Genomic DNA, 24,753 nt, shown 5'->3' on the forward strand with positions numbered 1-24,753 from the left:
TTAATTAGCCACAATATAAAGACCACATCGCGGGGGCTTACTAATAACGGTACATCCTGGCAAGCCCAGTCAAGCTATATGATCCGCGATAGCATTATGAGTCGCTGCAGAGGTAATGTACTCTTTGTCCAGGGGATTTGTTTGGATGGGTTGACAAAGACGCGATTGTGGAAAGGGAACGCGTCTGTTGATGTTGACGATGACAGTGGTAGCTAACTAGTCGCGGGGATTGGATACTGTAGTGGTGTTACCCCACAGATGCTGCGTATATAGTGGGGTTGTTGCGCGTAGTAGAGCAAGTATTTGCCAGTTTGATATGTCCAGAACAATTGCACTCAACGCGAAAATAGTTACAGAGTAGAGGGATCCAGTCCAAAATTATCGGTGGTATCGGCTTATCAGATGTACACGTGATGCAAGGTCTTATCGGTGCGGGTTCTGGAATCCGGAATGGAATAATCTGGACCCGCACCGCGACCCGGGGGGCCGACGCTACTACTGGTTGGCGCTAGTACCTGGACCGAGCTCAAGAAATAAGATATCTACAAGGACTTTGTACAAAAGGTATGGATTTTTTATTTCGGGCCACAGGTACTACGTACAAACGTACCTCCACCCTCCCCACGGAGTATATTCTCGAATTCGAATTCGAATAAAGGCGATGTCCAGCATCATCCTGCTAAGGAATGTCCGATACATGAGAGCAGTTTTGCCTGCATCGCGCCTATCATATCACTCTGGGAAAGCCGCTTCAGTCAATACAGCCATCGCCCGCGGGCTGCGAAAGTCGAAAGGGCTCGCGTTTAGGGGAAGCTCGACTAGAGAGCCAAAAGCCAATGACCCACGCGAGAAGTTCATCGAACGAAATGGTCTGGTACGCCGCTCCGCGGACCCGCCTCAATTTTCTGGACCTCAGGTAACGCGTGATGGATGGGAGGGTAGACCGAAGAAAGAGGCTGCGGGAGGCCGTACGCCGCAAGAACCTCAAGCACGGATTTATCGCGGGATAAAATTGATCAAAACCAACGAACAGCTTGCTCGGAAAAAACCTGACCCTGCTGGGCCTGCTGGTTCTGGAAGACATGGTCACAAGCAGGAGCGTCGACGGACACCCTTCGATGAAGAAGAGAAGGGATATTCAGGGCCCAGGAGACAGTTCGATCGGTCTGCTGAGCCATTCAAAGCTCCTGGACGCGGTGCCGACCGAGGTTCTTTCGGAGCCAGAGAGAAATCCGACTACTCATCTAAATACCCACCATCGACTGCAAGAAGTTCGCCCAATAAGCAAAGATATGGGGAGCGAGATTTCGGAGAGAGACGTGGCGACCGAGGGTCTTTTAACGCCAGAGAGAAATCCGACTACCCACCTAAATATCCGTCATCATCTACGCCTTACCAGCAAAGAGATGGGGAGCGAGGTTCCATGGAGCGGCGTGACGAGCGGGGCGGTTATCAAGCACACGCGAAATCCGACTACTCATCTAAATATCCGTCATCGTCTACAAGAAGTGCGCCCTATGAGCGAAGAGATAGGGAGCGAGATTCCGGAGAGAGGCGTGCTGATCGAGGGTCTTTTAAACCCAGAGAGAAATCCGACTACTCATCTAGATATCCATCGTCGTCTACAAGAAGTTCACCCTACCAGCAAAGAGATAGGGAGCGAGGTTCCATAGAGCGGCGTGGCGACCGGGGTGGTTATGAAGCACGAGAGAAATCCGACTACTCCGCTAAATACCCATCGTCGTCTAGAAGTTCGTCTTACCAGTCGAGAATTGAGGAACGAGGTTCCGTGGAGCCGCGTGGTGACCAACGCTCAAGGGGGGAAATCGCCGCTTTAGCCAAAGCTCTGGCCGATCCTCCTACAAGATCTGCAGCTGTAGAGACGAGATGGAATGATCCTGAAGAGAGAAACAACCGTGGCCCGACCACAAGGTCCAGTGGACCCGACAGCCGCACACCTCTGTCCGTCCCCTACACAACACCAGCATCTGAATTCTTATACGGGACTTCCGTGGTAGAAGCTGCGCTGAAAGCTCAAAAGGGTCGAGGCCGAAGAAGACAGCTTTACAAGTTCTACATCTACGAAGGAGAGAATCGAGAAAATACTGAACGTGACGATGATCTGGAGAGGTTGGCAAGGCAATGTAAAGTGAAGATTCAGCGGATACGCGGTGACTGGCTGCGGCTCATGGACAAGATGAGCGGCGGACGGCCTCACAACGGCTACATCCTAGAGGCATCACCTCTCCCGCGACTTCCTGTCCTGAGTCTAGGCTCGACCGCAGTGGAATATGATGGATATGGAATTAAAGTGGAACTCGACCATCAATCACGCGAAGACGCTGCAATCAACGGCACTTCGGATTTCATCCACATGCCAGTTGATCGCGTTGGACGGAAACCAATGGTTCTCTTGCTAGATGGCATCCAGGACCCCGGAAATCTCGGCGGCATCATCCGCACTGCTTCATTCCTCGGCGCCAGCGCTGTTGCCATATCCACACGAAAAACCGCCTCGTTCACCCCGGTTGTCCTCAAAGCATCAGCTGGAGCTTCTGAGAATATCACTTTGTTCTCCGTCCAGAGGCCCGATAGCTTCATCCACAAGTCCAAGCTCGCCGGGTGGAAAATCTACGCTGCTGTGGCGCCCACGGAGAAAGGAACCCCGCGCTCCAGAAACTCCGTGGCTGCTAATAACATAGGCAATCCCCTCGCTGACGATCCCTGCATTCTCATGCTAGGCTCAGAGGGCGAGGGCCTACATACCAAGCTGAGAAGGTCAGCAGATGTTGAGGTCTACATCCCCAGCTGCGGACGCAGCCTCAGCGTTGACAGCCTGAATGTCAGCGTTGCAACTGGGATTCTTTGCAATTCCTTCCTGACGCGGTCCTATCCGAAGAAGGGGGCGGCAGCGGAGCCTTTGGCTGAGCAAGAAGGAGGGGAAGTAGCGGAGCAGGAACAACGAGCAAGCTCTGAACCTGCTAGCGACTTGTTTTAACAGTGTAACGATATGTTTTTATATATGTATAACATCCATGCCAGAGGGCAATCTTCCATATCAAATAGTTATCTAGACATAATACATAGATGGACGGCGTACGAACGTCTTAGTGAGTTATATTTTCTACCCGCAAAAATTATTTGTATGCCCTCCATCCAACGTGACCCGTAATTAATTCTTCTCGGGAGCATACCTCTAATTTCATATCACAGGCCCAGTATATCTCCTCATTTTCATACACAATCCATTTTTAATTTTTATCTGCAAAAAACCATCATTCTATTTTCATAACCGTAAACTCTATATACTCCCTGGGTTGATCAGGGTAACTTCATATCTCATATCTAACCATCATACTATTTTCTCCAAGATATATATATAAAACGCCGCTGTTGAAGATGCATGCTGAAAACACACGTTGAAGTGGCTTCTTCCCCCACACACTCAATGCAATAAATAAACATATCGCTGAAGAAAGGGGTATGCCCGATGATCAAGCCTCATTTTTCTTTTCTCCATTAACCATTTTTTAAAATAACCCGTCGATCTCTCCGGTCTCAGTGTCGACGTCGACGTTGAGATATCCAGGAGCAGTAGGCAGACCGGGGATGGTCTGGATATCGGCTGCTAATGCGTATCTATTGGCATATTATTAGTATTGCTCCTTGTTTTATATATAGACTGAGATGCGAAAAGACTTACAGATATCCGGCACCAGCAGCTAACCGCACATCCCTGATAGGCACGGTAAACCCAGTCGGCGCACCCTTGAGGTCCGGGTCGTGAGATAGCGAATATTGGGTTTTGGCAATGCAGATTGGAAGGTTGCCGAAACCTTGCTTGATATAGGTATCCACCTTCTTCTGTGCGAGTTCGCTGAATACGACCTTTTCAGCACCATACATGATTTTTGCAATTGCCTCAATGCGAGTCTGAACATCTCCCTCGAGACTGTAAAGGAAGTCGAAGTTCTTCTCCTTCTCACTCGCGGCGATGACACCCTTAGCGAGGTCAACAGCGCCCTTTCCACCTTCGGCCCAGTGGTTTGCCGGGATGGCATCTTCGGCACCAGCAGCAATCGCCTCTGCCCGGATGACCTCGAGCTCGGCGGGGGTGTCGGTTTCGAATCTGTTGATAGCAACTACGACAGGTACGCCATATTGTCTAGCATTCGCAATTTGTTTCTTAAGGTTGACGCAACCATGTCGAAGAAGTTCCACATTCTCCTCACGATATACTTGCTGAAGTGCAGCACCAGGGGCAATTGGAGGTCCACCACCATGAACCTTCAGTGCTCGAACGGTTGCTACGATGACAACAACATCCGGGACAAGGCCTGAGGAGCGGCACTTGATGTTGAAGAATCGCTCGCCTCCCATGGTGAAATCAAATCCAGCCTCGGTGACGACGAATCCAGTCTTCTCGTTGTGGTTCTCATCAGCCTCAGTTCCAGCAAGCTTCAAGGCAATCTTGTCAGCCAGCACAGAGCTAGCACCAATGCTGATGTTTGCAAAAGGACCAGCATGAACGAAAACTGGAGTTCCCTCCAGGGTCTGCATAAGGGTTGGTTTAATCGCATCTTTCATCAGTGCCGTGAGGGCGCCACCCGCGCCAATATCGTCGCAAGTGACCGGTTCACCACGCCTCGATGATCCGATGACCATCCTGCCCAATCTTTCTCTCATATCATCAAGACTGTTGCTCAGAGCAAGAATAGCCATACACTCGCTAGCCACGGAGATGTCAAACCCTGTCTCTCGGGTTTGGCCCTTTTCAGTTGGGGCAGTGCCGACAGTGATACCCCTCAGATGGCGATCGTTGACGTCTAGTACTCGCCTCCAGGTTATGGTCGCGGGGTCGATATCCAATCTTGCAAAGCGATTAATTTCATCCTCTGTGAGCTCATCGGGATTTGTCTTCGTAATCCCAAGCTTGTTCAAACGGCGGAACATAATAGGTTGGAACTCTCGCTTGCCTTTCTTTGCAGGCACAAGACGTTTATATAAGGCGGCATCTTTCTGGGTATTCTCATGGAACATCCTGGTTTCAATCGCTGCGGCGAGCAGGTTGTTCGCAGCAGTAATGGCGTGGATGTCACCAGTGAGATGGAGATTGAATTCATCCATGGGAATGACCTGACTGTAACCACCCCCAGCAGCACCACCCTTGATCCCAAAGGTCGGCCCTTGACTGGGCTGACGAACATTTGCGAAAGCAAGGCGGTTCAGATGAGCTCCAATAGCTTGGGCAATACCCATGGTGGTTGTAGACTTTCCTTCGCCGAGCGGAGTTGGAGTGATTCCTGTAACCACTACGTACCGGCCATTGCGACGATGTTGGAGACGCTTGAGAACATCCAGTTCCACCTTAGCCTTGTGCGCACCATATGGCTCGAGCTCATGCCCTTCGATCCCAACCTCTTGGGCAATGCGAGTTATTTGCTTCGGGTGTTGTGCCCGAGAAACTGCGATATCCGAAGGAACGGGGTCCTTAAGCTTCAGCGGTAGAGGTACGATCTGCCTAACCCTCTCTCTTTCGAAGTACATTGTAGCGGAATCGACTACATTTTGCAGGAGCATGGCAACAGTCATTGGGCCAACCCCACCTGGGACAGGCGTGATTTGAGAGGCGACTTCTGAGGCTGACTCAAAATGGACATCACCAACTAGTCTTACGCCCGACTTTTTGGTGTCATCGGGAATGTAGGTAGTTCCAACGTCAATTACCACGGCGCCAGGCTTCAGCCACTCGCCCTTGACATAGTTTGGCTGTCCAATTGCGACGATGACCACATCTGCTTGTCTTATATGGTTCTCGACATTCGCCGTCCGCGAGTGGCACATGGTAACTGTGGCGTCGGCTTTTAGGAGGAGATGGCTGACGGGAACGCCTACAAGGTCGCTGCGTCCGAGAACCACGGCATTTTTACCCTTGAGATCTACGCCGCTCTGTTCGAGTAGGAGCATCACACCTTTAGGCGTGCATGGGAGAAAGAAAGGGTGTCCGTAGCGCTTTGCCAGCTCGCCGACATTGAATGTGCTGAAGCCATCCACATCCTTCTCATCTGCAATGGCCGAGGTGACTTTGCCATCGTCGATATTTTCGGGGAGGGGTAGCTGGACAATAATTCCGTGGATTGCATCGTCTTCATTCATGCGGATGATTTGATCGATAAGCTCGGCCTCGGTGACGGTGTCGGGAAATTGGACAAGTTCGCAGTCAATGTTTGCCTTGTGCGAGGTCAGCGGTCGGTATATAGGATGCAGTAAAACAACACTCCGGCCTCACCTCTATAGCAGCCTTTAGCTTCATGCGAACATATGTTGCTGTAAAGCGTTAGCTATGCTGGGCAAGTAAGAAGTAAGCGGTTGCAATTCCGAATCATAGCTTACAGGACTCCGACACTCCACCAACTACAGAAACAGCATGTCAGCGAGGGGGTTATTCGAATGGGCGGGGAAAAGAGAGGGTTTACCCTGAATAATCCTGAAGGAAGGCTTGTATCTGGGATTTATCTTTTGCGAAGCCTCGATTTGCGCACGTACGCTCTCACGAACACTTTTTGCAATGGCGGTGCCATTGATCTTGGTTGCGGTCATGGCGAACGGGGATGGGGTGCTGGAAAAGAGCCTCCTCTGCGAGAGCGACGATGTGACGACCGCGATCTGGGGAATTGAGGATGAAGATGAAGATGAAAATGCAGAGGTAAAACTCAAGGTAGTTCTCGGGATCGAGGTCGAGGCTAACAGCGACGGTAACAGTGACGGTGATCGTGGTCGTGATCGTGATCGCAACGTGGGGGACGAGGGGTGCAAGAGATGTCGGGACAAATTTAGACCCCGCGATTTTAACTTTCCAATAGGAACGCTCCCTATTCGTGTTCGTCTTGCCGGCGTCGCGGTACCGACCGAGGCTGCAGCGTGAGCGTTAGCATTGGCGTTGGCGGTAGTTGTGCCTGTGGCCGCGGCCATGTGCAATGAGGATGAGGATGAGGACCATGGCCGGACGTGACTCCGGGCAATGGCAGTGGAAAAACTCATTTTCATTCCCATTCCCTTTCTCATAGCAGCCAGAAAAGGAAAAGAGTGAGAATGGCCTAGAATTGCCTGGAATTGCAGATACTGAGTGCACCCGGGAAGGCGGCAGTATAAATGGCGAGCACCAAGAACACCGTGTTCGACTGCAGCTGTTCCTGTTCCTGTTCCTGTTCTTGTTTTTGAGGTTCCCCTACTCCCCGTATTCGTGCTGGTTATAGTTCCGGAAGGTGTTCCAAAGGCATAATGGTAGCAGTAGCAGTGTGCCCAGCAATCCGTGACCGTAGCTAAGAGCAGAAGCCGGACCTATTTGTACTTGCTGGTACGTTGGACAAGCCTGACAAGCCAGACAGACCCACCGGATAGGAACGCAGACTAATAAGAAGAATAATATAAAAACCAAAAAAGAAATACGAATATAACCTGCTCATGGCTGGTCACGAGCTTCCCGTTCCCGTTCCCTTTCCCTTCCCCTCCCGCTCTTGTTCTTGCTCTTGTTATTCAGGCTCAGGTCCAGGGAGAAACGGCGGAAACGGGCAACGGAGGCAGACGAAGCACAGAATATTTCCCCTTTGGCGCCGGTTTGAATTGGGCCCGATGCGTCCTAGCGGCCTCGAAGACCTTTAACAGGGCCTGCGGCTGCTGATTGGCCAGCGCATCGCACCCAGCGCCCACCACGGTCTTTTTTTCGAACTTTCACACTGGAAACTGGAATTCGCCGTTTTGCCCTGGTGCTGCCCTTGCTCTGCCCTTGTTCTGCTGTTACGTGTGAATCCTTCTGCCCTGCGCCCCGCGAAACTTTGAGTCAGAATCACAGTCAGAGGTCAGAGGGACTGCAGCCGCTACCAACGGACGGAGTTGCTCTATCGAAAATATCTCCCAGTCGCCCCCCCCATATATTCCCACCAACGCACTCTGCGCCAACACAATCCACCATCCTCCATCCGCCCATCATCTTCAAATAATTCGCAACCATGAGACCCGTATTGCTCCAAGGACATGTACGCTGCCTCTACCTCTACCATACTATGATCGCATTTTTATCCTTTGCTAACAATCATAACCTAACAGGAGCGGGCCCTGACCCAAATTCGGTACGCGCATGATCACCCACTACCCATCGCACATCGCCCCCGTTGAAGGTTGCGCAGCGCAAAAATTCCCATGCTAACATACCTATCCGCAGATACAATAGAGACGGCGATATCATCTTCTCCACCGCCAAGGATCAGCATATCTGCGCCTGGTACGCACACAACGGGGAGCGCTTGGGAACCTACCATGGCCACCAGGGAGCCCTCTGGACCGTAGACGTCGACCCGACCAGCACCCTACTCGCCAGCGGCGCCGCAGACAATACCGTTCGGTTGTGGGACATCCGGACTGGAAAGTGCTTGAAGGTCTGGGATTTCAACACCGCCGTGAAGAGAGTCGAGTTCACCGAGGATGGATCACAACTGTTGGCTGTGACGGAGCAGCGCATGGGCTTCCTAGGCACCATCGTTGTTTTCGACATCAACCTGGACGTTGACGGACCACAGTCAGACGAGAGGTCGATGACCATTACCTGCGAGGAGAGCAAGGCCACCGTGGCGGGGTGGAGTTATCTGTCAAAGTATATTATTGCCGGCCACGAGGATGGAAGCATATCACAATATGATGCCAAGGTAAGAGCCGCACCGTTTTGCTAAACATCAAAAGATTATTCGCTGATGCGATTATGGTTTAGACTGGAGAGCAACTCGATAACGTCCAAGTCCACGAAGGGCTGATCACCGACCTGCAATGGGCACCAGACCGGACATATTTCATTACTGCATCAAAGGACAAGACAGCCAAGGTAATTTAGTACTCCTTTCCTCATGAAGTCCATGCGTGGATCTAAATTTTTACCAGCTCGTCAACGCACGCGATCTCGAGGTCATGAAAACATACGTCACCGACACCCCCTTAAATAGCGCTTCCATTACGCCCAAGAAAGACTTCGTCATCCTCGGAGGCGGCCAAGCAGCCATGGACGTGACCACCACCTCAGCCCGTCAAGGAAAATTCGAGGCACGTTTCTACCACAAGATCTTCGAGGATGAGATCGGCAGAGTAAAGGGTCACTTCGGTCCTCTTAACACAGTTGCAGTGGATCCCCAGGGTAAAGGATATGCAAGCGGTAGTGAGGACGGATATGTTCGCGTACATCAATTTGATAAGGGGTATTTCGATTTCACTTATGAGGTTGAGAGGCAGGCAAAGGCAGCGGCAGCAGCACAACAACAGCAGCAGTGAGGATAACTGGGAATGGCTTTTAGGTTGCATTTGGTGGCGTTGCGGATTTGATCAAAAACGGCTGTAGAATTGATTGCGAGATAGAGGCTATCCAGTTCAAGAAAACCCATTCTCTTGGATGAGATATTTATCATCACGCTTCTGCTCAGGCCGGAAGCCGGCCGACAGTGAATCCGGCGGCTTTGTCCAATGAGCACGAGGCCGTGGACGGCCCGCCTATTGAGATAGAAATTCTTCAAAGACCAGTATCAAACAGCAAAATACCATGTCTAGTATGTCCTCGGCTTATTCATCCCTGTGCAGTTAAGACTTTTCCCGCAACCACATGCATAGCTTGATGAAACTGGGCAAAGCGGACATAACCCCGCTATCGTCATAGATGTATTACAAACAAACCCCACCAATACCAAAGCCCCATATTGCCAACCACCATCAACTATAAATTCCCCCTACTCTTCAAGAATTAATTTTACAGGTTCTAATTCAGTCATCTCTGCTTCATCCCTACTAACCTGCTACCCCAATTGATTATATTCCAGCCATGACTACAACCATGCGTGCTGTCGGTAAGTACCTACACCCCTCTTCTAGCAACCTCGGACAGAAGCTCACAACCTCCAGACATCAAAGGCGACACCGGCCCCGCGACCTCCCTCTTCATCTCCTCCTCCGCACCCAAGCCCACAGCCTCCCCAGGGCAAGCCGTCGTTAAAATCAAAGCCTTCGGACTAAACCGCATGGACCTGCTCCAACGCGAAGGACACTACCCACTCCCACCACAAGCACCCAAGACCCTCGGCGTAGAATTCAGCGGTACAATTGAAACCCTAGGCCCAGATGTGAAGGAGGGGTTTAAGGTAGGAGACGAGGTGTTCGGGTTAGCTTATGGGGGCGCGTACGCGGAGTATATTGCTGTGAGCTCGCATATGCTTTTGCATAAGCCGGCACATTTGAGCTGGGAGGAGGCGGCTGGTGTTCCTGAGGTATAATACAAATTCCATTCCCCCTCTTCCTCTTCCTCTCTCTCTCGAAATACTAGATAAAGGCAACCATGGTGTAGCAATACTATTTCCTTTCAAACCCAAGACAATAAAACTTATTAACGTTATAACCCTCCCCTAGACATGGATAACAGCCACCCAAGCCATGTACCTAGTCGGCGACTTCCAAGCAGGCCAAAGCATCCTCTGGCACGCCGGCGCCTCCAGCGTCTCCATCGCCGGCATCCAGCTCTCCAAAGCCGCCGGCGCCAGCGCCATATACGTCACCGCAGGCTCTCAGGAAAAAATCGACTTCTGCGTCAAGGAACTCGGCGCCACCGCAGGCTTCAACTACAAAACGCAAGACTGGGCTAAAGAAATCCTCTCCCTCACAAACGGGAAGGGCGTCGATCTCACCATCGATTTCGTGGGCCAGAGCTATTTCCAGCAGAACCTCGATGTGGCAGCGAGGGATGGACGGATTGTTAATCTGGGTGCGATGAGTGGGACGAAGTTAGCTACTGCGGGGGTGGATATTGGTGCGTTTATAAGGAAGCGGGTTAGGTATGAGGGGAGTAGTTTGAGGAGTCGGGATGAGGAGTATCAGGGACGGTTGAGGGATCGACTGCAGGAGTATCTGCCGAGGTTTGAGGACGGGACTTTTAAGATTTATGTGGATAAGGTGTTGCCGTGGGAGGAGATTGTTGAGGCGCATCAGCTGATGGAGAGGAATACATCGAAGGGGAAGATTATTTGTACGGTGGATTGAAAGGGGTTATGAAGGTAATGATAATTATATCAGATGGAGTTTTACTTCCTTGGTAGTATCAAACTTAAATAAATGCTACGCAAAGTAGTATTTATAAAAGCTAAAACATTTATCAGTGCACAAACGTTTTAATCTGCCCTAGCCACCAAGCTCAGTAAATCCAAACTAGACAAGAAGACTGGCATATATAATCTATTGCCCTAAAGTATCCATCAAATCTGACTAGCAATCGCTGCTATACAGGGAGGGCCTATAACAAGCTCCATAAAAAAGGTAGGTAGGTAGGGAATCATCAATCCATCATACTCGTAAGCCCCCCTTTTCCAGCTAAAGCCAACAACTCAAGAACCAGACCTGCTGAACCCACGCCTAAAAGGGACAACTCCAATATCAAGCTATGTCACACATAGAATTCCAAATTACTCCCCTCGTCCCTTGTGGCTTCCCATTCTCTCAATGGAGCTCATTATCCCGCTTCTATATCCCAGACCACTTCCGGGTCTCGAGCCGTGGGCACTTCCACTCCTGCTAGCCCTCTCCTGATTATGCCCTGCTGGCGCGCCAAATCCCCCTCTGCCAATGCGGCTTTCCCCTGAAGCAAGGGTGGAGACGCTCGTAGGGGCGCGTAGGCCAGAGGCCCGTGATATGCTGCCTCTGAGGTTTTCAACAACGCCCGGCTGGGTGAGTGGTTGAGATGGGATGCTGGGTTGTTGATTCGAAGGAGCTGCATTCATTTCCGCAAGCATGTCATCAAAAGCTGCCACCACGGGAATCATCTCATCTACTGCAGCCACCAATTTGCCCTTTTCCACCCTCTCCTCGTCTAGGAGTCTCCGAAGATGCGAGTTGTCTTGCTTTACGCTCTTAACAACTTGGTTTAGGCCTTCCAACTCTGCTTCTAGCTCCTTCGACTTGGCATCTTTGGCAGCTTGCTTCTTCAGGTCCTCCGTGACTTCATGGGGATCCTTAGGCTCGACTTTGGTCATTGTTGCGTCGCGTCCCTGTCGTAGCTCGTCATTCTCCTTAGCGAGATCCCCGATTTGACTCTCGAGTTCTTTGATCTTCTTCTCCCATCGGCGCTCGTAGCTCTTTTTGAGGGCGGCAACCTTAGTCTCGTGCTTATCCTTGTACAATGTATGTAGCTCTCTAGATACCTTCTCGACAGCAATCTCGACCGCTCGGCCTCCACATACACACTCGCCTGGCTTAGTATCACTATGTTCCGAGGTTGGCGGTGCTTTCCCGGTCTTCACAGCAGCCAATTTGCTTTCCGCTTCTTGGGCCATGACTTCTGCCGCCTCTCTCCTTCTCTCACTTTCTTCCAAGCGACCTTCGAGGTCATCCCGATCTCGCTCCCCATGTAATATTTCATCCTTCACATTCCGTAAGACAGCCTCCATCTCCCGCCCTCTTCTCTCCCACTCCTCCTTTTCGGCGGCTAGCTGTTCCTTCAGGCTTCGTTCCTCTCGGACCTGTTCCAAGCTCTCGCCTACTCGGTTCTCAGCATCCCCCACAGCCGTCTTGAGGGAGTTGACCTCAGCTTCTTTCCCGCTTAACGAAGCTTTAAGACTACTGATCTCAGAGAGGAAACCTGATTTCAGACTCTCGAGTTCCCTAGGGGTGATCGATGGCATGCTTCGTGGTGTTGGAGCCGGTGGAATATCAAAATCGAGTAGGTTCGACATATTGCTTCGATTCAGAGCAGGCGTTGATCCCCATGGCATGTCTGGTATCGTAGTATTTTTGAGAGGGGATTGTCTGCTGTGTTTGCTGGGCGATTGGCGACTGTATGAGGAGAAATTATTAAACTGCTCCGTGAAGTCGAGAAGGTTTGTTGTGTTGCCATCATCTCGATCCTGCTCAAATCGGTGCCCACGAGGCGTTGGGGAAGGGGAGTGGTTATTCATTGGACGTCGAGCTGTTGCGGGGGTATATACTTGATTTCGTCTTGGGGTCGGCCCAGCGTCCGAGTATTTTGTAGGAGAGCGCCCAACCTTTGCAAACGTTGTCATGTCTGGTATAGCCGAGAATGTACTGAATGTGCTATCGTCCATGTTGGTAGCTTCATCGCAGCTAGGACTGGGTCCTCCTGGCCCTAGGAAGGTCAGGTTACCATCTGTGAGCCGCTCTTCGTTCTCGCTGTCCCCATCCTCCAATATCTCGATGGCTTTTGTAAGGCCGTCATTTTCTGCCAAAGCCACCTCGATCGACAGCTTTCTCTCCACAGCGACGGGTTGTTTCTCGGGTGACATCGATGGCCTGACTGGGAATCGCTTCTCGGGCGACGAGAGCTTTCGTGCGCTTCTCATTTGATCCGAAAGTTTCCTCGGGGATTCGTCTTTTGAGGTGGGAGATGTGCGACTCTTCAGCGGCTTCAAAGGCGATAAGGGATCCCGTTCGATGGGGCTTCTTGTTTTGGATCGAGACATCTTGCTCGGTGAGACATTTTCCACGCCTGCTGGGTCAGCAATGTTCGCAACGAATGGCGAGCTAGGGAGTCCATCGCTCTCGTTGTCCACATATGTTTTTGTAGTGTAACATGTTACTTCGTAACCGTCCTTCTGCGAGGCATCGAGTGGTGCGTTTGTGTTGAGCGCAGTGTCTCCTCTCTCTGAGAGAGGTGATGCCATTCCAATTGTAGATGATACTTGATTCCAGACTCCACGTATCATTATCTTTTTTTTGTTTTGAGATACGGTCGGTGGTCAAATAGTTCGTAGTGACGTTGTTGAGAGTTCTCGGGAGATTTGTTACGTTTGTTTACTTTGTATGTTTACAACACGAACTCGGCTCAACCCCGGTAGAATACTTTGTCTTCACACCCCTGTCCGCAGCAGGCCTCAATAGTCAATTGGATAGGAGACTACCTTATGAATTATCTCTTATGGTTCAGTAACCAAAATATTATGGTCGTTATATGAAAATCATTATTTGAAAAAGAAGTGTCCATGCTTTATCCTATGCTCATCCATTTAAAATGCGTCTATCCATAAGGTATCCACCTTGATGCCCAAACGCTTAGCCCGAAAAATGATTCCATTCCTAAACTCCAAGCACGCAGCACATCCATCTACCAACAGATATAGCAGGCATGCACTGACTCCCATTAACCAAACGCCACCAACAGCCGAATATTCCCAGTGCACGTGGATTCGGTATTTCCTGAATCCGTGGTTGTCTTCTTAAACATGCTATAGACACTTTGCTGTCCTTTCGCAGCAACCTTCAGGTTTGAGAATTGAGTTTCGGATTGCCTCTTTCCAAGCCTCAAACTCTCAAGGACCCTATTTAGTGTTAGAGCTAAGCCCAAACCTCTAGATGTATTAATGACTTACCATTCAACACCAACATATTTGAGGCCGCAACCCCCAACCCTCTTTATCTCTTTCTGAAGCTTTGTCCCCGCGAGTCCACCACCAGCTCCAGAACGTTGAGACCCAGAAGGGCGGCCAAGGATAACATGCGTGACATCTCTTCTCCCAAGGTGCATCGACAACCTTGCTCCATTCTCAGCTAGAGCGTGCTTGAGTTTATGGTCCGAGATCAATGGGTGCGTGCTACCATTGATGTAGATCACAAGCCCGTCAAAAATGCCTTTGCGCCGTTCTAGTGCCTGTTCCCCTTTGGAGACATCTGCTTCCTTTCTCCGGGCCGTAAGTTTTCCCTCTTCGGTTGGGGATGCTGTCCGCTATTAGTAGTCTACCCTAGCATTCTAACCGGTGCCAGACATACCATTTGCTTTCCTCCCGGCAGCCATATCCATCACGTTGAATTTCGCCCTTTGCCTTACGGCTTTCGGTATCAAAGCCCCCGCCTTCTCATCGTAATCCTCAGAGCCAACTCCCACTGTATCAGATATCCGTTTTCCGCCAGTGGCCCCGCTTATCAGCTGGTGGTGTAGCTTCACGTTCCTTGACTGCCTCCATCCTGTAGATCCTGCAAGCCCTGACTGGTTCTCGCTACGTTGGTGGCCAGTGGAAGAGGCATTCCAAGGATCGTAACGAGCGCCAAAATTTGCGTCGGCGGCTCTTTGTCCTGAAGGTGCTGAGGACATTTCCTTGTGGTTACCATTTAGGATTATTCGAATTTGTGCATAGCTAGCCGCTCTTGATCAATGTTCATATCGGAAGTATGGGCTGCATTCATGACACATTGCTAGCAGTTTGCAGGAAGGGGTCACTTTGCAGATATCCATATTTCCCGTCTTAGTGGGGTTGATATCATTGACCCGGTTGATGTGGCGACGCGTGGGACTGGTAGAACAACCTCGGGAGTGTCGCGAAATCACGTGTGGATCAATTAGTTACCTGGGACTTTGTGGGTAGGTACGACCTCGAACATGGAAATCCACTGATATGATGATCAGGACACACATAGGGGCAAAAGCATGGGCATATTGATTTCCAGGCGAAGCAGTTCTGAATTGCCTAAAACCACCAAGACGAGAGAGGTGCCAGTGTGCCACGCTTCGTTCAGCAGGATTCAGCCCAGCCTCCGCTCTACCGGACTTTGTGCCGTTCAGGTTTGTTGGACTGGGAGGAGTGCTCGTCCAGCTCCAGCTCCAGGAATAGTCGCATCATCCGATAATATCGTCGCTCCGATACGGTCGAGGCTTCTGCTCCATTGATTAAGAAGAAGATCTGGTCGTGGAACGTCTACTCGAGTACCTCAAGCGTCCCACAACAGAGCCTACAAATGCACACATGCAAGAACCCGCTCGCGCTGTGCAGACTCTTGCAGAGCACCGATTTTCTGCACAATCGTTGCGAGATCTGCTTGAATCGAGGCAGTATCAACGCAAGTATGTCGTGCGTTCAAGCTGATGCTCGACTCGTGCTTGATGCAGATGGCGCTGCTGCTCAAGTCCTGTCGGGCACCCACAAAAGCACCCTCATACATCCGCATCCGCATCCACATACATCTACCGACAAGGAAAGGCAAAGCAAGAGAGAGGCCAGTCCTAACATAGCCACATTACATGAAGATCGCTCGCGCCTCCCCTCCGGATCCTCCTCACAGCTAATCCCAACCGACGTTGTACATATCTTTAATATCGCTGCTGCTGCTATCATACAGCTGCAATATCGACCTGAGTGGGTTGTGCATCATTTGGGACACGACTGTTTGACGGCTTCATCAATGGCTTTGGGAGCCCGCCCCATGTGATAGTCGCGACAATAGCCAGTGGTCGCTAAAGCGAATCCTTGGACGACGATTACTTGTACGATACAACTTGGCCGGGGGATCGAGATTACGTCTGAGACGGGACTATCCGGCTACGCCATGGCGGGAGGTATTCGCTGTCCATACCAACCCCGCTTATAGGATGATGGCGGCGGGGATCAGGATCACGCTCCTGAGGCCAGGGGGGTGGGTGGTAATATGGGAAAGGATTGAGGCTATATCTGCCTATGAAGTATGTACGAAGTAGAACGGTTTGGAAAGGCCTGGTAGGAATCCAAAAAAAGCTGCAGCACACACGTTTATGGGCAGGTTCGAATCCTCCAGCGCTGCAACATCGCCATGCTCCTTCAGCGGAGTTCCTGCTTGCTTTCTTCAGGCCCGTCATACTCTGTACGATGGCCAGGGCTCGATATAGTGGGACATCCATGTCTCACCCTCGATCCTTGCCGGATTTCTCAGGTTGATTCACGAAACAATTGACTGCAAATTATAATACATCATCCCGGAAGGAGGCCGATATCGATGCGTCCGTGGGCGGAGTGACGCTGAGGGCTGCGCACCATGCGACCTGATGGCTTGTCTGATTGCTATTCTCAGTTTATTATTGGCGACAGTTGACTACCTATGGGCTCTCTGACTTGGCTATGAGGCCTCCACAGTGGATGATGTGTAAGTGAAAGGCTTGAGTGGACGAATGAGGGTTTTCCTCAAGGGAGCAAAAGGAGCGGTGAACCACGTTTCTAGCAACGCCATGTTCTCAAAACCAGCCACGCTTCGAAAGAGAGCGTCCCGGAGCGAATAAGAAATGTCATACATGATCGCTCTTTGGTCTACTGCCGCCAAGGGGTTATTATTGTTATTGTTGTTGGAGAATAATGTGGGAAACAACGCAACGCAACGCAGCTTGAGCCTTGATGGCCCCGAGTTCTTGCACGCTCAAGCCATCCTCGCCCAGATGTCGTGCGTTGGATCATCGAGCCGTCCACGCCGCATGATTGGCGGATAGCGCCACAAGGTGTGCAACCGCAGCCAAGGTGCGCAGGATGTACGATGATCCTTGCTTGCGAGAGACGGTCCGTTATCCGCGCTTGCATCTCGCGATTGAGTTTTGATCCGCCTTACGAATTGCATACATATCCATTGATAGTTGGACGATCCGGAGTCCCGGGCTTAAAATCCAGAGTCCGGACCCCAGAAGCCAGAAGCGGGTTCAATGCCTATGATCTCTCTTTCTTCGTCGGTCATCTCATGCCCATCACATGTGAGGCTGCGACACGAAAGAAAGAGAGAGGTTGGGCAAGATCTTCCTCGAGTCTTTGGCTGGTGCGGGCGTCTGGGCGGTTCGAAAGCTGACTGCAAGTTTCTTGGAGCGTGGGACTGGCTGGCGGGGCCGCTCTGGGCAACAATACTCGCTGCGGATAGGCTAAAGGCTCGACCCTAGACGCCCAAAACGGGCTCCGCGGGGGCTGCTGGGGTCTTGAAGACTCGCTCTCACCACAACGTGTATGGCTGTGATTGGGGAAGCCCCCGCAAAAGGCCCCCGATGATTGTCTTGATCGGCGCTGCTGGCGTGGGTTCTCGATAAGCTGATAGGATACAAACCAGGAGATTACAGACCGGTCGAAATCAACTGTCTTTCCCTCTGTTGATTCTCTTCATCTTCTGGTGTTGCACAGAAGATAGGCCAGCATCCTCATTCTTCGCCTTCCGTAGGAAACCTCCAGGATCCCCCGTGGCGACGTCGCAAGGCTTCGAACCATGACAAGCGCATGAAACAGGCTAAGAAACCATGTCCCAGCCATTCTTCTCCCGGTCCTCCGATCATTGGCCATGTCCGAGCTGCGCATAGCCGCTCTGCATATGCAATGCAAGTGCTCTGCTAGGCCCACATGTCTCTGGCGACGCTGCAGGGACCGCTGCCGGGAGTGAGAAAACGAGACGACAAAGACCACCAAGTGACGGAGCAATCGACAGGGGAGGCGAGGCGGTGAGCTTGCAAGAATACGTGGATCACCTATTGCCAATGAGCTTGGGGCCAGCCGTAAGACAACGTGACCCTGGCAACAATGGTGGTGCGATTTTGATTCCAATCCGGACCAGACTTTCGTGACTTCCGAGTATGAGCTTCCTCTCATTTTCCCATTTAGAGCCAAGGTATCACGGGGAGCTGCATCAGTGAGGCCGTGATGCTGTTCAGTACTGTATCATGGGTCCCGAACTTTGGGGGGCAAATATAAGGAATTATCACATTGATCATCCTGCCGAAGATCATCCTGAGGTGAAGTAGTGGGAAGAGATGTAGAAAACTGGTTTTCCGATTATCTTGCCAAAATCGGCATCGAACCCCGACGGACGTTGTTGTTGAGACCTAAAGACTAGCTAGCCTCATTCCAGACTGGAGATGTCGGCCGCTGAACATCGACCTTCATATACAGGATTCCCCAACGCCCCAAAGCTCTCCATGGTTACCTCACGATATTGGGCAACGCATGAGGCTCATGGTATGATCCTGCTAGATTACGAAGCCATAACGGCCCAGTCCAATGACCAGATTTGCAGAACCTGGAACTCGGTTGTGATTTTTTGAAGCGGCTTTAAACGGTATGTTGTGTAAGGGATTGCTGTGTGCTCCTTGCTTCGGGGCGACGCGGATGGTGGCGGTTGGCGTTGATTTCGAGGTCTTTACAATTTTCAACGAGGGAGGAATGTGTGACGTATCGAGAGTTCTTTGTGAAACAAGCTGATTCTATCTACCATGATGAAGAGTTGAAATTCCGGAGGTCAAGTAAGGGATGGTGGCTGTCGTTTGAGATAGCTCTATCGATAAGTGGCCCCGCTTTCGACCAGTCTTTTTTGTCCACGGCCTTGACCATCACAATACACGTTTGGGTGTACTCAGATATGAGACAGTCCAATTATCCAGTGAATCGAACTCCGGTAATGTGGGATCCTACTATTGAACTCGAAACCACGTCGAAGAAAATAATTTGATCTGACCTCAGCATGAGCATCGATACGTCGAGAACGGCCATCCTTTCCAGGATGTGCTGACCACACCCAGTTCGACTGTGCGACCGACTTATGTCAATATGTAGGTGGAAGAAATGCCGGCCTGGGTTGCACGGGCGAGCACGGTGCCTGTCAACTTTGACCCCATCCCATCTATTGTAGGATACATATCAGTTCATGGCGTCAACGCAGCAGAAGCTGCAGGCAAGAAGGATTGCAGATTCCCACGAGGCACGATAAACGAACTTTCCATCTCATGTGGGCTCGGTTCTATGCACGATCTGCAGGAATTTCACACAAAACACCCGTATCTCGATCTTCCGTTTTGTTTGTTGCCACTGTGTCAGCTCCATCCTATGGAACTAGATGTACCAACGCCGGCTTGATCAGAGACACGCCGGTTGAAGCTTTGTGTAAGAACAAAAATAGTCAGAGCTCCATGCACGGAGCCCTACATCCACAGGCAGACCCCAGAGTGGCGATGGCGGAAGGGCCTGCAAATGCAGGATAGAAACCAATCGAGGCCTGCAAATATCTCCCGGTTTGTACTCGTAGGAGGGGCCGGATAAGCCTGTCCCACCACAATTCTGAAGAGAAACATCCTCGCCTGCCAGGGATATGGTGTGTTCGACTGTTTGTTTATCAATTCCGTGAGTCTCCCCAGATGGAGCAAAGCTCAGTTTAGAACGGAAGTCGACACTGCCGAGAATATTTATAGCCTGTTGGACTTTTTCAAAGAACTGGTAACCAGGTTACGGACGGAGTACTCAATAACAACCGGGGTGCGGAGAATCTGGAGCCTTTGAAGAAATTGCAACGATATGTTCGGGACTAATCCGCTGTAAAAGTCTACTCCATACTACGTCCAGAAGCTAGGCGCTAGAAAAGAACCAACAGCCCAGAGCGCAGCAGATGCTGCACAACATCGACAATACTTTTGCCTCGCTACTTGCCTATGCATGGCGGCGCAGTCTGAACCGGCACAAACGGTGTGGCATTGCATTTGGCTGCTGCATTCCGGGATTTGCCAACAGGAAATATCGCCTAGTCTCTAGATCGAGCATCAGAAAACTCCTCCTCTACAGCCTTCGGCAGAATGAAGTCAATCGGAGAATTCCCTTTAACTACTGGGCATATTGTCGGGCTCCTGCTGTTATGTTAGCCTGATCGCCCTTTAGCTCTACTGCAGCTCTACCGCGTCTGCATTGCACTGCGCTGCGTTGCATATCTAGGTGCATAGCGCGATTGGCAGCAACCCCCATTCAATCAGCATGGCCTCAACCCTAAATTTTGGCGTGGAAAGGACGCACAACATAGCACATTGCCGCAATTTCCGCTATAGTGGACAAGACTAGCTCATCTATTGCTCTCCTGGCTATTATTGCACGACTTAAGAAAAGAAATCTGCTGTGTGTCAAACTTCGCGTTGCAGTCTTGGGAGCCCCTCCTGCAAATGCACCCCACTACCAGCGAGTGTTGACAAATGGTGGAATGGTGCAATCAGCCAAAACTCGTGATCAGTCGGGACACCAAGGACCTGGTGGAACAGCTAATTGCGCTGATTAATCACTAGGCAAAGAAGCAATACTTCGTACTTCATAAAGACAACAATTACATTGTGGCTTTGGCTAGGGCTTCCGGGCCGTTAGATCTTAATGGCTATCAGTGATCCACTTGACAGCTCAATCTAGTTGAATATTGCAACGTCATGCCGAACTGAACTGATCGGAGCTACACCAGCTAGAAGCCTATTGCAGGCCCCGCTACCGGCGCCTCGTGGACCTCCAAAGGCCGCTTCCCTCTCCATTTATTGGCCGTCTAGGACAATACTTCGTAGCCCTGGTACTCGTGGCTTCTCCGTCGGACACCTGGAGCTACGGCCCTGAGTTCTCAACAGATTCTGGAAATGGGCACCCAGTGAACGAGTCGAATCTTGGAACAACTATTACTCGTAACGTTTACGCAGTAGTAGGTAATCTCTACTCCGTACCAGGTACTTCGTATTTTGCGTTGTACAACCGCGATCAATTCGGATGCAGGCCCATTGGATGGCACGGGATCAATTGGTTTGTTGTTAAAGCCATGTAGGTCCACTTGATAGTGGAGCAAGACATACTACTATGTCCAGACGACCGACAAATGGGAGTACCTCGGCCGGTGGTTAACACCCTCCCCAGATTCCCAGAGAGCCAGCTTCCCAAACCGTGCAAAAGTTGCGAGCGAGACATGGCATTCAACGCTACTACGGATGGCCGGTGGAGACTCGCAGAGGCGCCCATGCTGGGCGCTTACGGTGTATCGCTGGCTTGTGCCGCATATGATCTCGGAAGTCAATATCTCAACATTAGGTACGGAGTACTACCTTGGTACCAAGTACTGAGTTCTACTTTCTTCCTAGCGAGGGCGGCTCGTCAATATATTATGGTTTTATACGAACGGTGCAACGGAGCTTTGAAAGTACAGAGAACATTATTAGCGCGCCGTTGTCCGGAGCAGTGGACAATGGGCAGCGAACGAAGTACTTCGCACAGTGTAGTACACATCCGGGATAGCTTTCGGGGCCACTTGTTCGGCCGGCACATGGGATCACGTTACAGCACAGCAGGACACTGAGCAGCACGGGACAATTTAGATCGATCCCACGACACGGTGCTTCCGTACAGAGGAGCCCGAGACACCAAGAGAATACATTGCGGAGTACTGTATCAGGCCTGCGAATCCGCGATAATGTGACGGCACCGTGCCGTACTAATTTGATTTTTATCGCGCCTAGCGAGCTACTATCAGCTAGGGCGCGATCGAGACCGGGAAGTATCTCCGTGCAAGGCCCTTTGTACTTTACGAATGTACGGATGTACGAAGGACGAGTACCACCTATGAAGTACCTTGGGCCAGAAGACCGAGCTTTCGAGTCTCGACGCCGATAAGGATGGAGGGGAGGAAGGGAGGGGGGGCTGGTGGTGGTCAGGCATTCTCACCAGGCTGGCTGCCCAGCGCTCAGTGCCCAGCGCTCAGAGCTCAAGAGCGCACTGGATCATCCATCGATTCCACGCGGAGTCTCAGCGTTTCTGCCAGGCGCTGCTCACTTGCCAGACACGGTCAGCCTGCCACTCCCACTGAGTGAGTGAAACGCTCCCAGCCTGCCAGCACAACCTTTCGTCTGGCTGTCTGGCTGTCTGGCTGTCTGGCAGTCCGGCTCCAGGGCTGGCCCCGTCAGCAGTTCTAGGGCCCCCCCCCTTCCCCCCTCCCCCCTGGCCACGCAGATGTGTTGGTTCACTCGTCGGGTTCTCCCCTGGCTGGTCAGTAGTTTCCCTGCCCTGGTCGGCGTGCTCGCTGGTGGCTCGTTTAGCACCCACTTCGAGCCACTTCCCTGGGGGCAACGGCCGCAAAGGCGAGCGGGCACTCAGTTCCTGTGCAATCCTGTCCGCACCGGGGAAACAATTGGCGCGGGGGGGTGGGAGGGATGGTTGGAAAGGGCTCGGCTGCTCAGGAAGTGGAAGAGGGTGAGGAGGAGAGTGAGGGAGTGGGAGAGGGAGGGAGAGGAAGGGCAAAAGAAATATACGGTATGGTGGGACATGGAAGGAAGAGGATGCTGATTCAACGCAATGATGATAATGGCCGTGGGAGGCCGGAGAAAGGAATTAATTGTCTGGTACTTGTTTTTGCTGTCTGCTGCCCAGAGACATCTTCTTGGGCACTAGAAGCCCCCCCAAGCCCGCCGCCACTTAGTGCCAGTGGGCGCCAGAAGAGCTCCAGCGTGGCCGACCCGCTGTGCTTGCTGTACGGCGCACAGTGCACACGCTATCAGAGTGCCGGCCTGGGAAGAGTGGACAGTGGCCAGCGGCCAGCGGACTTACTTGCTATTTACTGGGTAGTGGGCGCTGAAGCCCTCGACAGGGCCACTTCTTTGTTTGTGTTTCCACCAGGGCCCAAGTACGGAGTAGTCCAGCCCAGCCCGGTTCTTCTATTCTTCTGCACTACAATCAGATAAACGCCGTTTCTCTTTTTTTATTGTTTTATTATTCTCTTATACGCCGTACGGGAGCACGAAGTACAGAGCACCGCTACAGCACCCCCAGAGGTACTTACTTACGCCGTACTTCGTATACCAAGCCAAGCCAAAGCCTCTACTGCTCTGTCCCTCTATCTCGCAGACTCTCAGACTCTCAGACTCTCTCTCCAGGACCTGCCTACCTACAAACATACGTACTGGACTGTACCTACCTACTTCGTCCCTTGGATACTCTATCACCGCTACGCCCTTTTAGTGCCTTCCTCCTCCAGCCCCCAGACTTCCTGGTCGCTCGCTTCCCGGCCTAAGAATCATTAGATCTCCTAAACCCACGCTCATGCTCATCCTTCCCTGGTTATCCTAACCGCACTCCATCATCCTCTCCACAACCACCCCCCCAGGCCGACACTACAACCCCCCCCAACCTCCACTCCATCCTCCCCCAACCTGGAGCTTCCCAACCTCTCCGCCCCCCGTCGGCCTCCTCTGTTCTGCCCTTTTCCTTGGTGTCTCGCTGCTACGAGTACGCCGACCTCTCCTCTGGTCTCCTCTTCTCTCCTCTACCCTTCCCTCCCTTCCCTCCCCATCCCTCTTCCGCGCCCGCCCTCCGCGCCCCCTCCTCTTTCCCTTCTATCCACCCACCCCCGACCTCTCTCTTTTCCTTGGTAGGAAGGTGTTGGTTGCAGCGGTTGTACTGTCTGTATGTACATGTCTCCAAAGCCTCTCTTCCACCCTCTTGCTCTCTTGCGCTCCTCCGCTTTATTGCTTTCCTATTCCTCTCGCTGTAGCGCTGACTGATATCAGTACAGTACCTGCATTAGAGGTGGGCTGAACCTCTCCAATTCTTCAAACGGATCCTTCTCTCCTCCCCCCACTCAACACCGCTCGCTCTCTCTCTCTCTCTCTCTTACCCGCCTCCTCACATCGCTATCGTCCTCATCCTCTGCCTCGCGCATCTGCACGCACGCACCGATCTTCTCCCGCCTATCCTCCACCTTGGCTAGCCACCCCATCTCTGCCATTGCCCCTCTGTTGCAGGAAAGAGCCATCTCTGACGAGCATCACGATTTCCTACACTTGTCGCGTCCTCGAATCGAAGCACAGGTTGAATCCTTTTTTACGAAGCGATCCTACGCACAAGCATACCTGCAGCTTCGCGTAACCTGTCAGCCATCCTGTCGTGGAGCTTCAATCGCATCTGCAACTGAGCTCACCGGCCGCGTACTTTCAGGGTCCCTCCATATCTTAACGATTTCTACGAGCCAAACGTCCTGCTTTCGAAGTTTGAAGTTTTTATAACGAAAACCCTCATTCGGCGGCATATGCATCATTTCTGTCTCTGATCAATAGATACGACATCATTTGCGCCCTCTTGCCAAAGTCCCCTCCTCCGAGGTCCTCAACATCCCAAACATCGCTCCAGGTTTTCATTGGAGGCATTGTTTACGTTGACCAAGATCACTGGGAATTCGAGATCACGGCTT

At 51.6% G+C, this 24,753-nt stretch overlaps 7 protein-coding genes across 7 annotated transcripts; 4 read left to right on the forward strand and 3 right to left on the reverse strand.

The window, feature by feature from the left end:
* Positions 1-661: 661 nt before the first annotated feature.
* BP5553_05288 (uncharacterized protein) lies at positions 662-2,998 on the forward strand (the record flags this gene model as incomplete). The annotated part of the gene is made up of 1 exon (XM_032013911.1): positions 662-2,998. The coding sequence occupies one exon, from the start codon at positions 662-664 to the stop codon at positions 2,996-2,998; it is 2,337 nt and encodes a 778-aa protein (XP_031870511.1).
* A 532-nt stretch (positions 2,999-3,530) lies between these two features.
* BP5553_05289 (FTHFS-domain-containing protein) lies at positions 3,531-7,041 on the reverse strand (the record flags this gene model as incomplete). Its single annotated transcript, XM_032013912.1, has 5 exons — positions 3,531-3,639; positions 3,704-6,231; positions 6,290-6,327; positions 6,394-6,414; positions 6,477-7,041. 5 exons carry the CDS (start codon positions 7,039-7,041, stop codon positions 3,531-3,533), a joined length of 3,261 nt encoding a protein of 1,086 aa, XP_031870512.1.
* Positions 7,042-8,009: 968 nt separating this feature from the next.
* BP5553_05290 (Eukaryotic translation initiation factor 3 subunit I) lies at positions 8,010-9,315 on the forward strand (the record flags this gene model as incomplete). Its single annotated transcript, XM_032013913.1, has 5 exons — positions 8,010-8,036; positions 8,107-8,129; positions 8,222-8,702; positions 8,765-8,875; positions 8,932-9,315. The coding sequence occupies 5 exons, from the start codon at positions 8,010-8,012 to the stop codon at positions 9,313-9,315; spliced, it is 1,026 nt and encodes a 341-aa protein (XP_031870513.1).
* A 541-nt stretch (positions 9,316-9,856) lies between these two features.
* On the forward strand, positions 9,857-11,064 carry BP5553_05291 (putative NADPH quinone oxidoreductase-like protein PIG3; the record flags this gene model as incomplete). The annotated part of the gene is made up of 3 exons (XM_032013914.1): positions 9,857-9,881; positions 9,937-10,298; positions 10,438-11,064. 3 exons carry the CDS (start codon positions 9,857-9,859, stop codon positions 11,062-11,064), a joined length of 1,014 nt encoding a protein of 337 aa, XP_031870514.1.
* Positions 11,065-11,483: 419 nt separating this feature from the next.
* On the reverse strand, positions 11,484-13,736 carry BP5553_05292 (Uncharacterized protein; the record flags this gene model as incomplete). Its single annotated transcript, XM_032013915.1, has 1 exon — positions 11,484-13,736. One exon carries the CDS (start codon positions 13,734-13,736, stop codon positions 11,484-11,486), a length of 2,253 nt encoding a protein of 750 aa, XP_031870515.1.
* A 434-nt stretch (positions 13,737-14,170) lies between these two features.
* On the reverse strand, positions 14,171-15,118 carry BP5553_05293 (BRCT protein; the record flags this gene model as incomplete). The annotated part of the gene is made up of 3 exons (XM_032013916.1): positions 14,171-14,348; positions 14,400-14,745; positions 14,797-15,118. The coding sequence occupies 3 exons, from the start codon at positions 15,116-15,118 to the stop codon at positions 14,171-14,173; spliced, it is 846 nt and encodes a 281-aa protein (XP_031870516.1).
* Positions 15,119-15,867: 749 nt separating this feature from the next.
* Positions 15,868-16,230, forward strand: BP5553_05294 (uncharacterized protein; the record flags this gene model as incomplete). Its single annotated transcript, XM_032013917.1, has 1 exon — positions 15,868-16,230. One exon carries the CDS (start codon positions 15,868-15,870, stop codon positions 16,228-16,230), a length of 363 nt encoding a protein of 120 aa, XP_031870517.1.
* Positions 16,231-24,753: the final 8,523 nt, after the last annotated feature.

The sequence above is a fragment of the Venustampulla echinocandica genome, assembly GCF_003357145.1.
Source record: "Venustampulla echinocandica strain BP 5553 chromosome Unknown scaffold_2, whole genome shotgun sequence".
Classification (NCBI taxonomy): Eukaryota; Fungi; Ascomycota; class Leotiomycetes; order Helotiales; family Pleuroascaceae; genus Venustampulla; species Venustampulla echinocandica.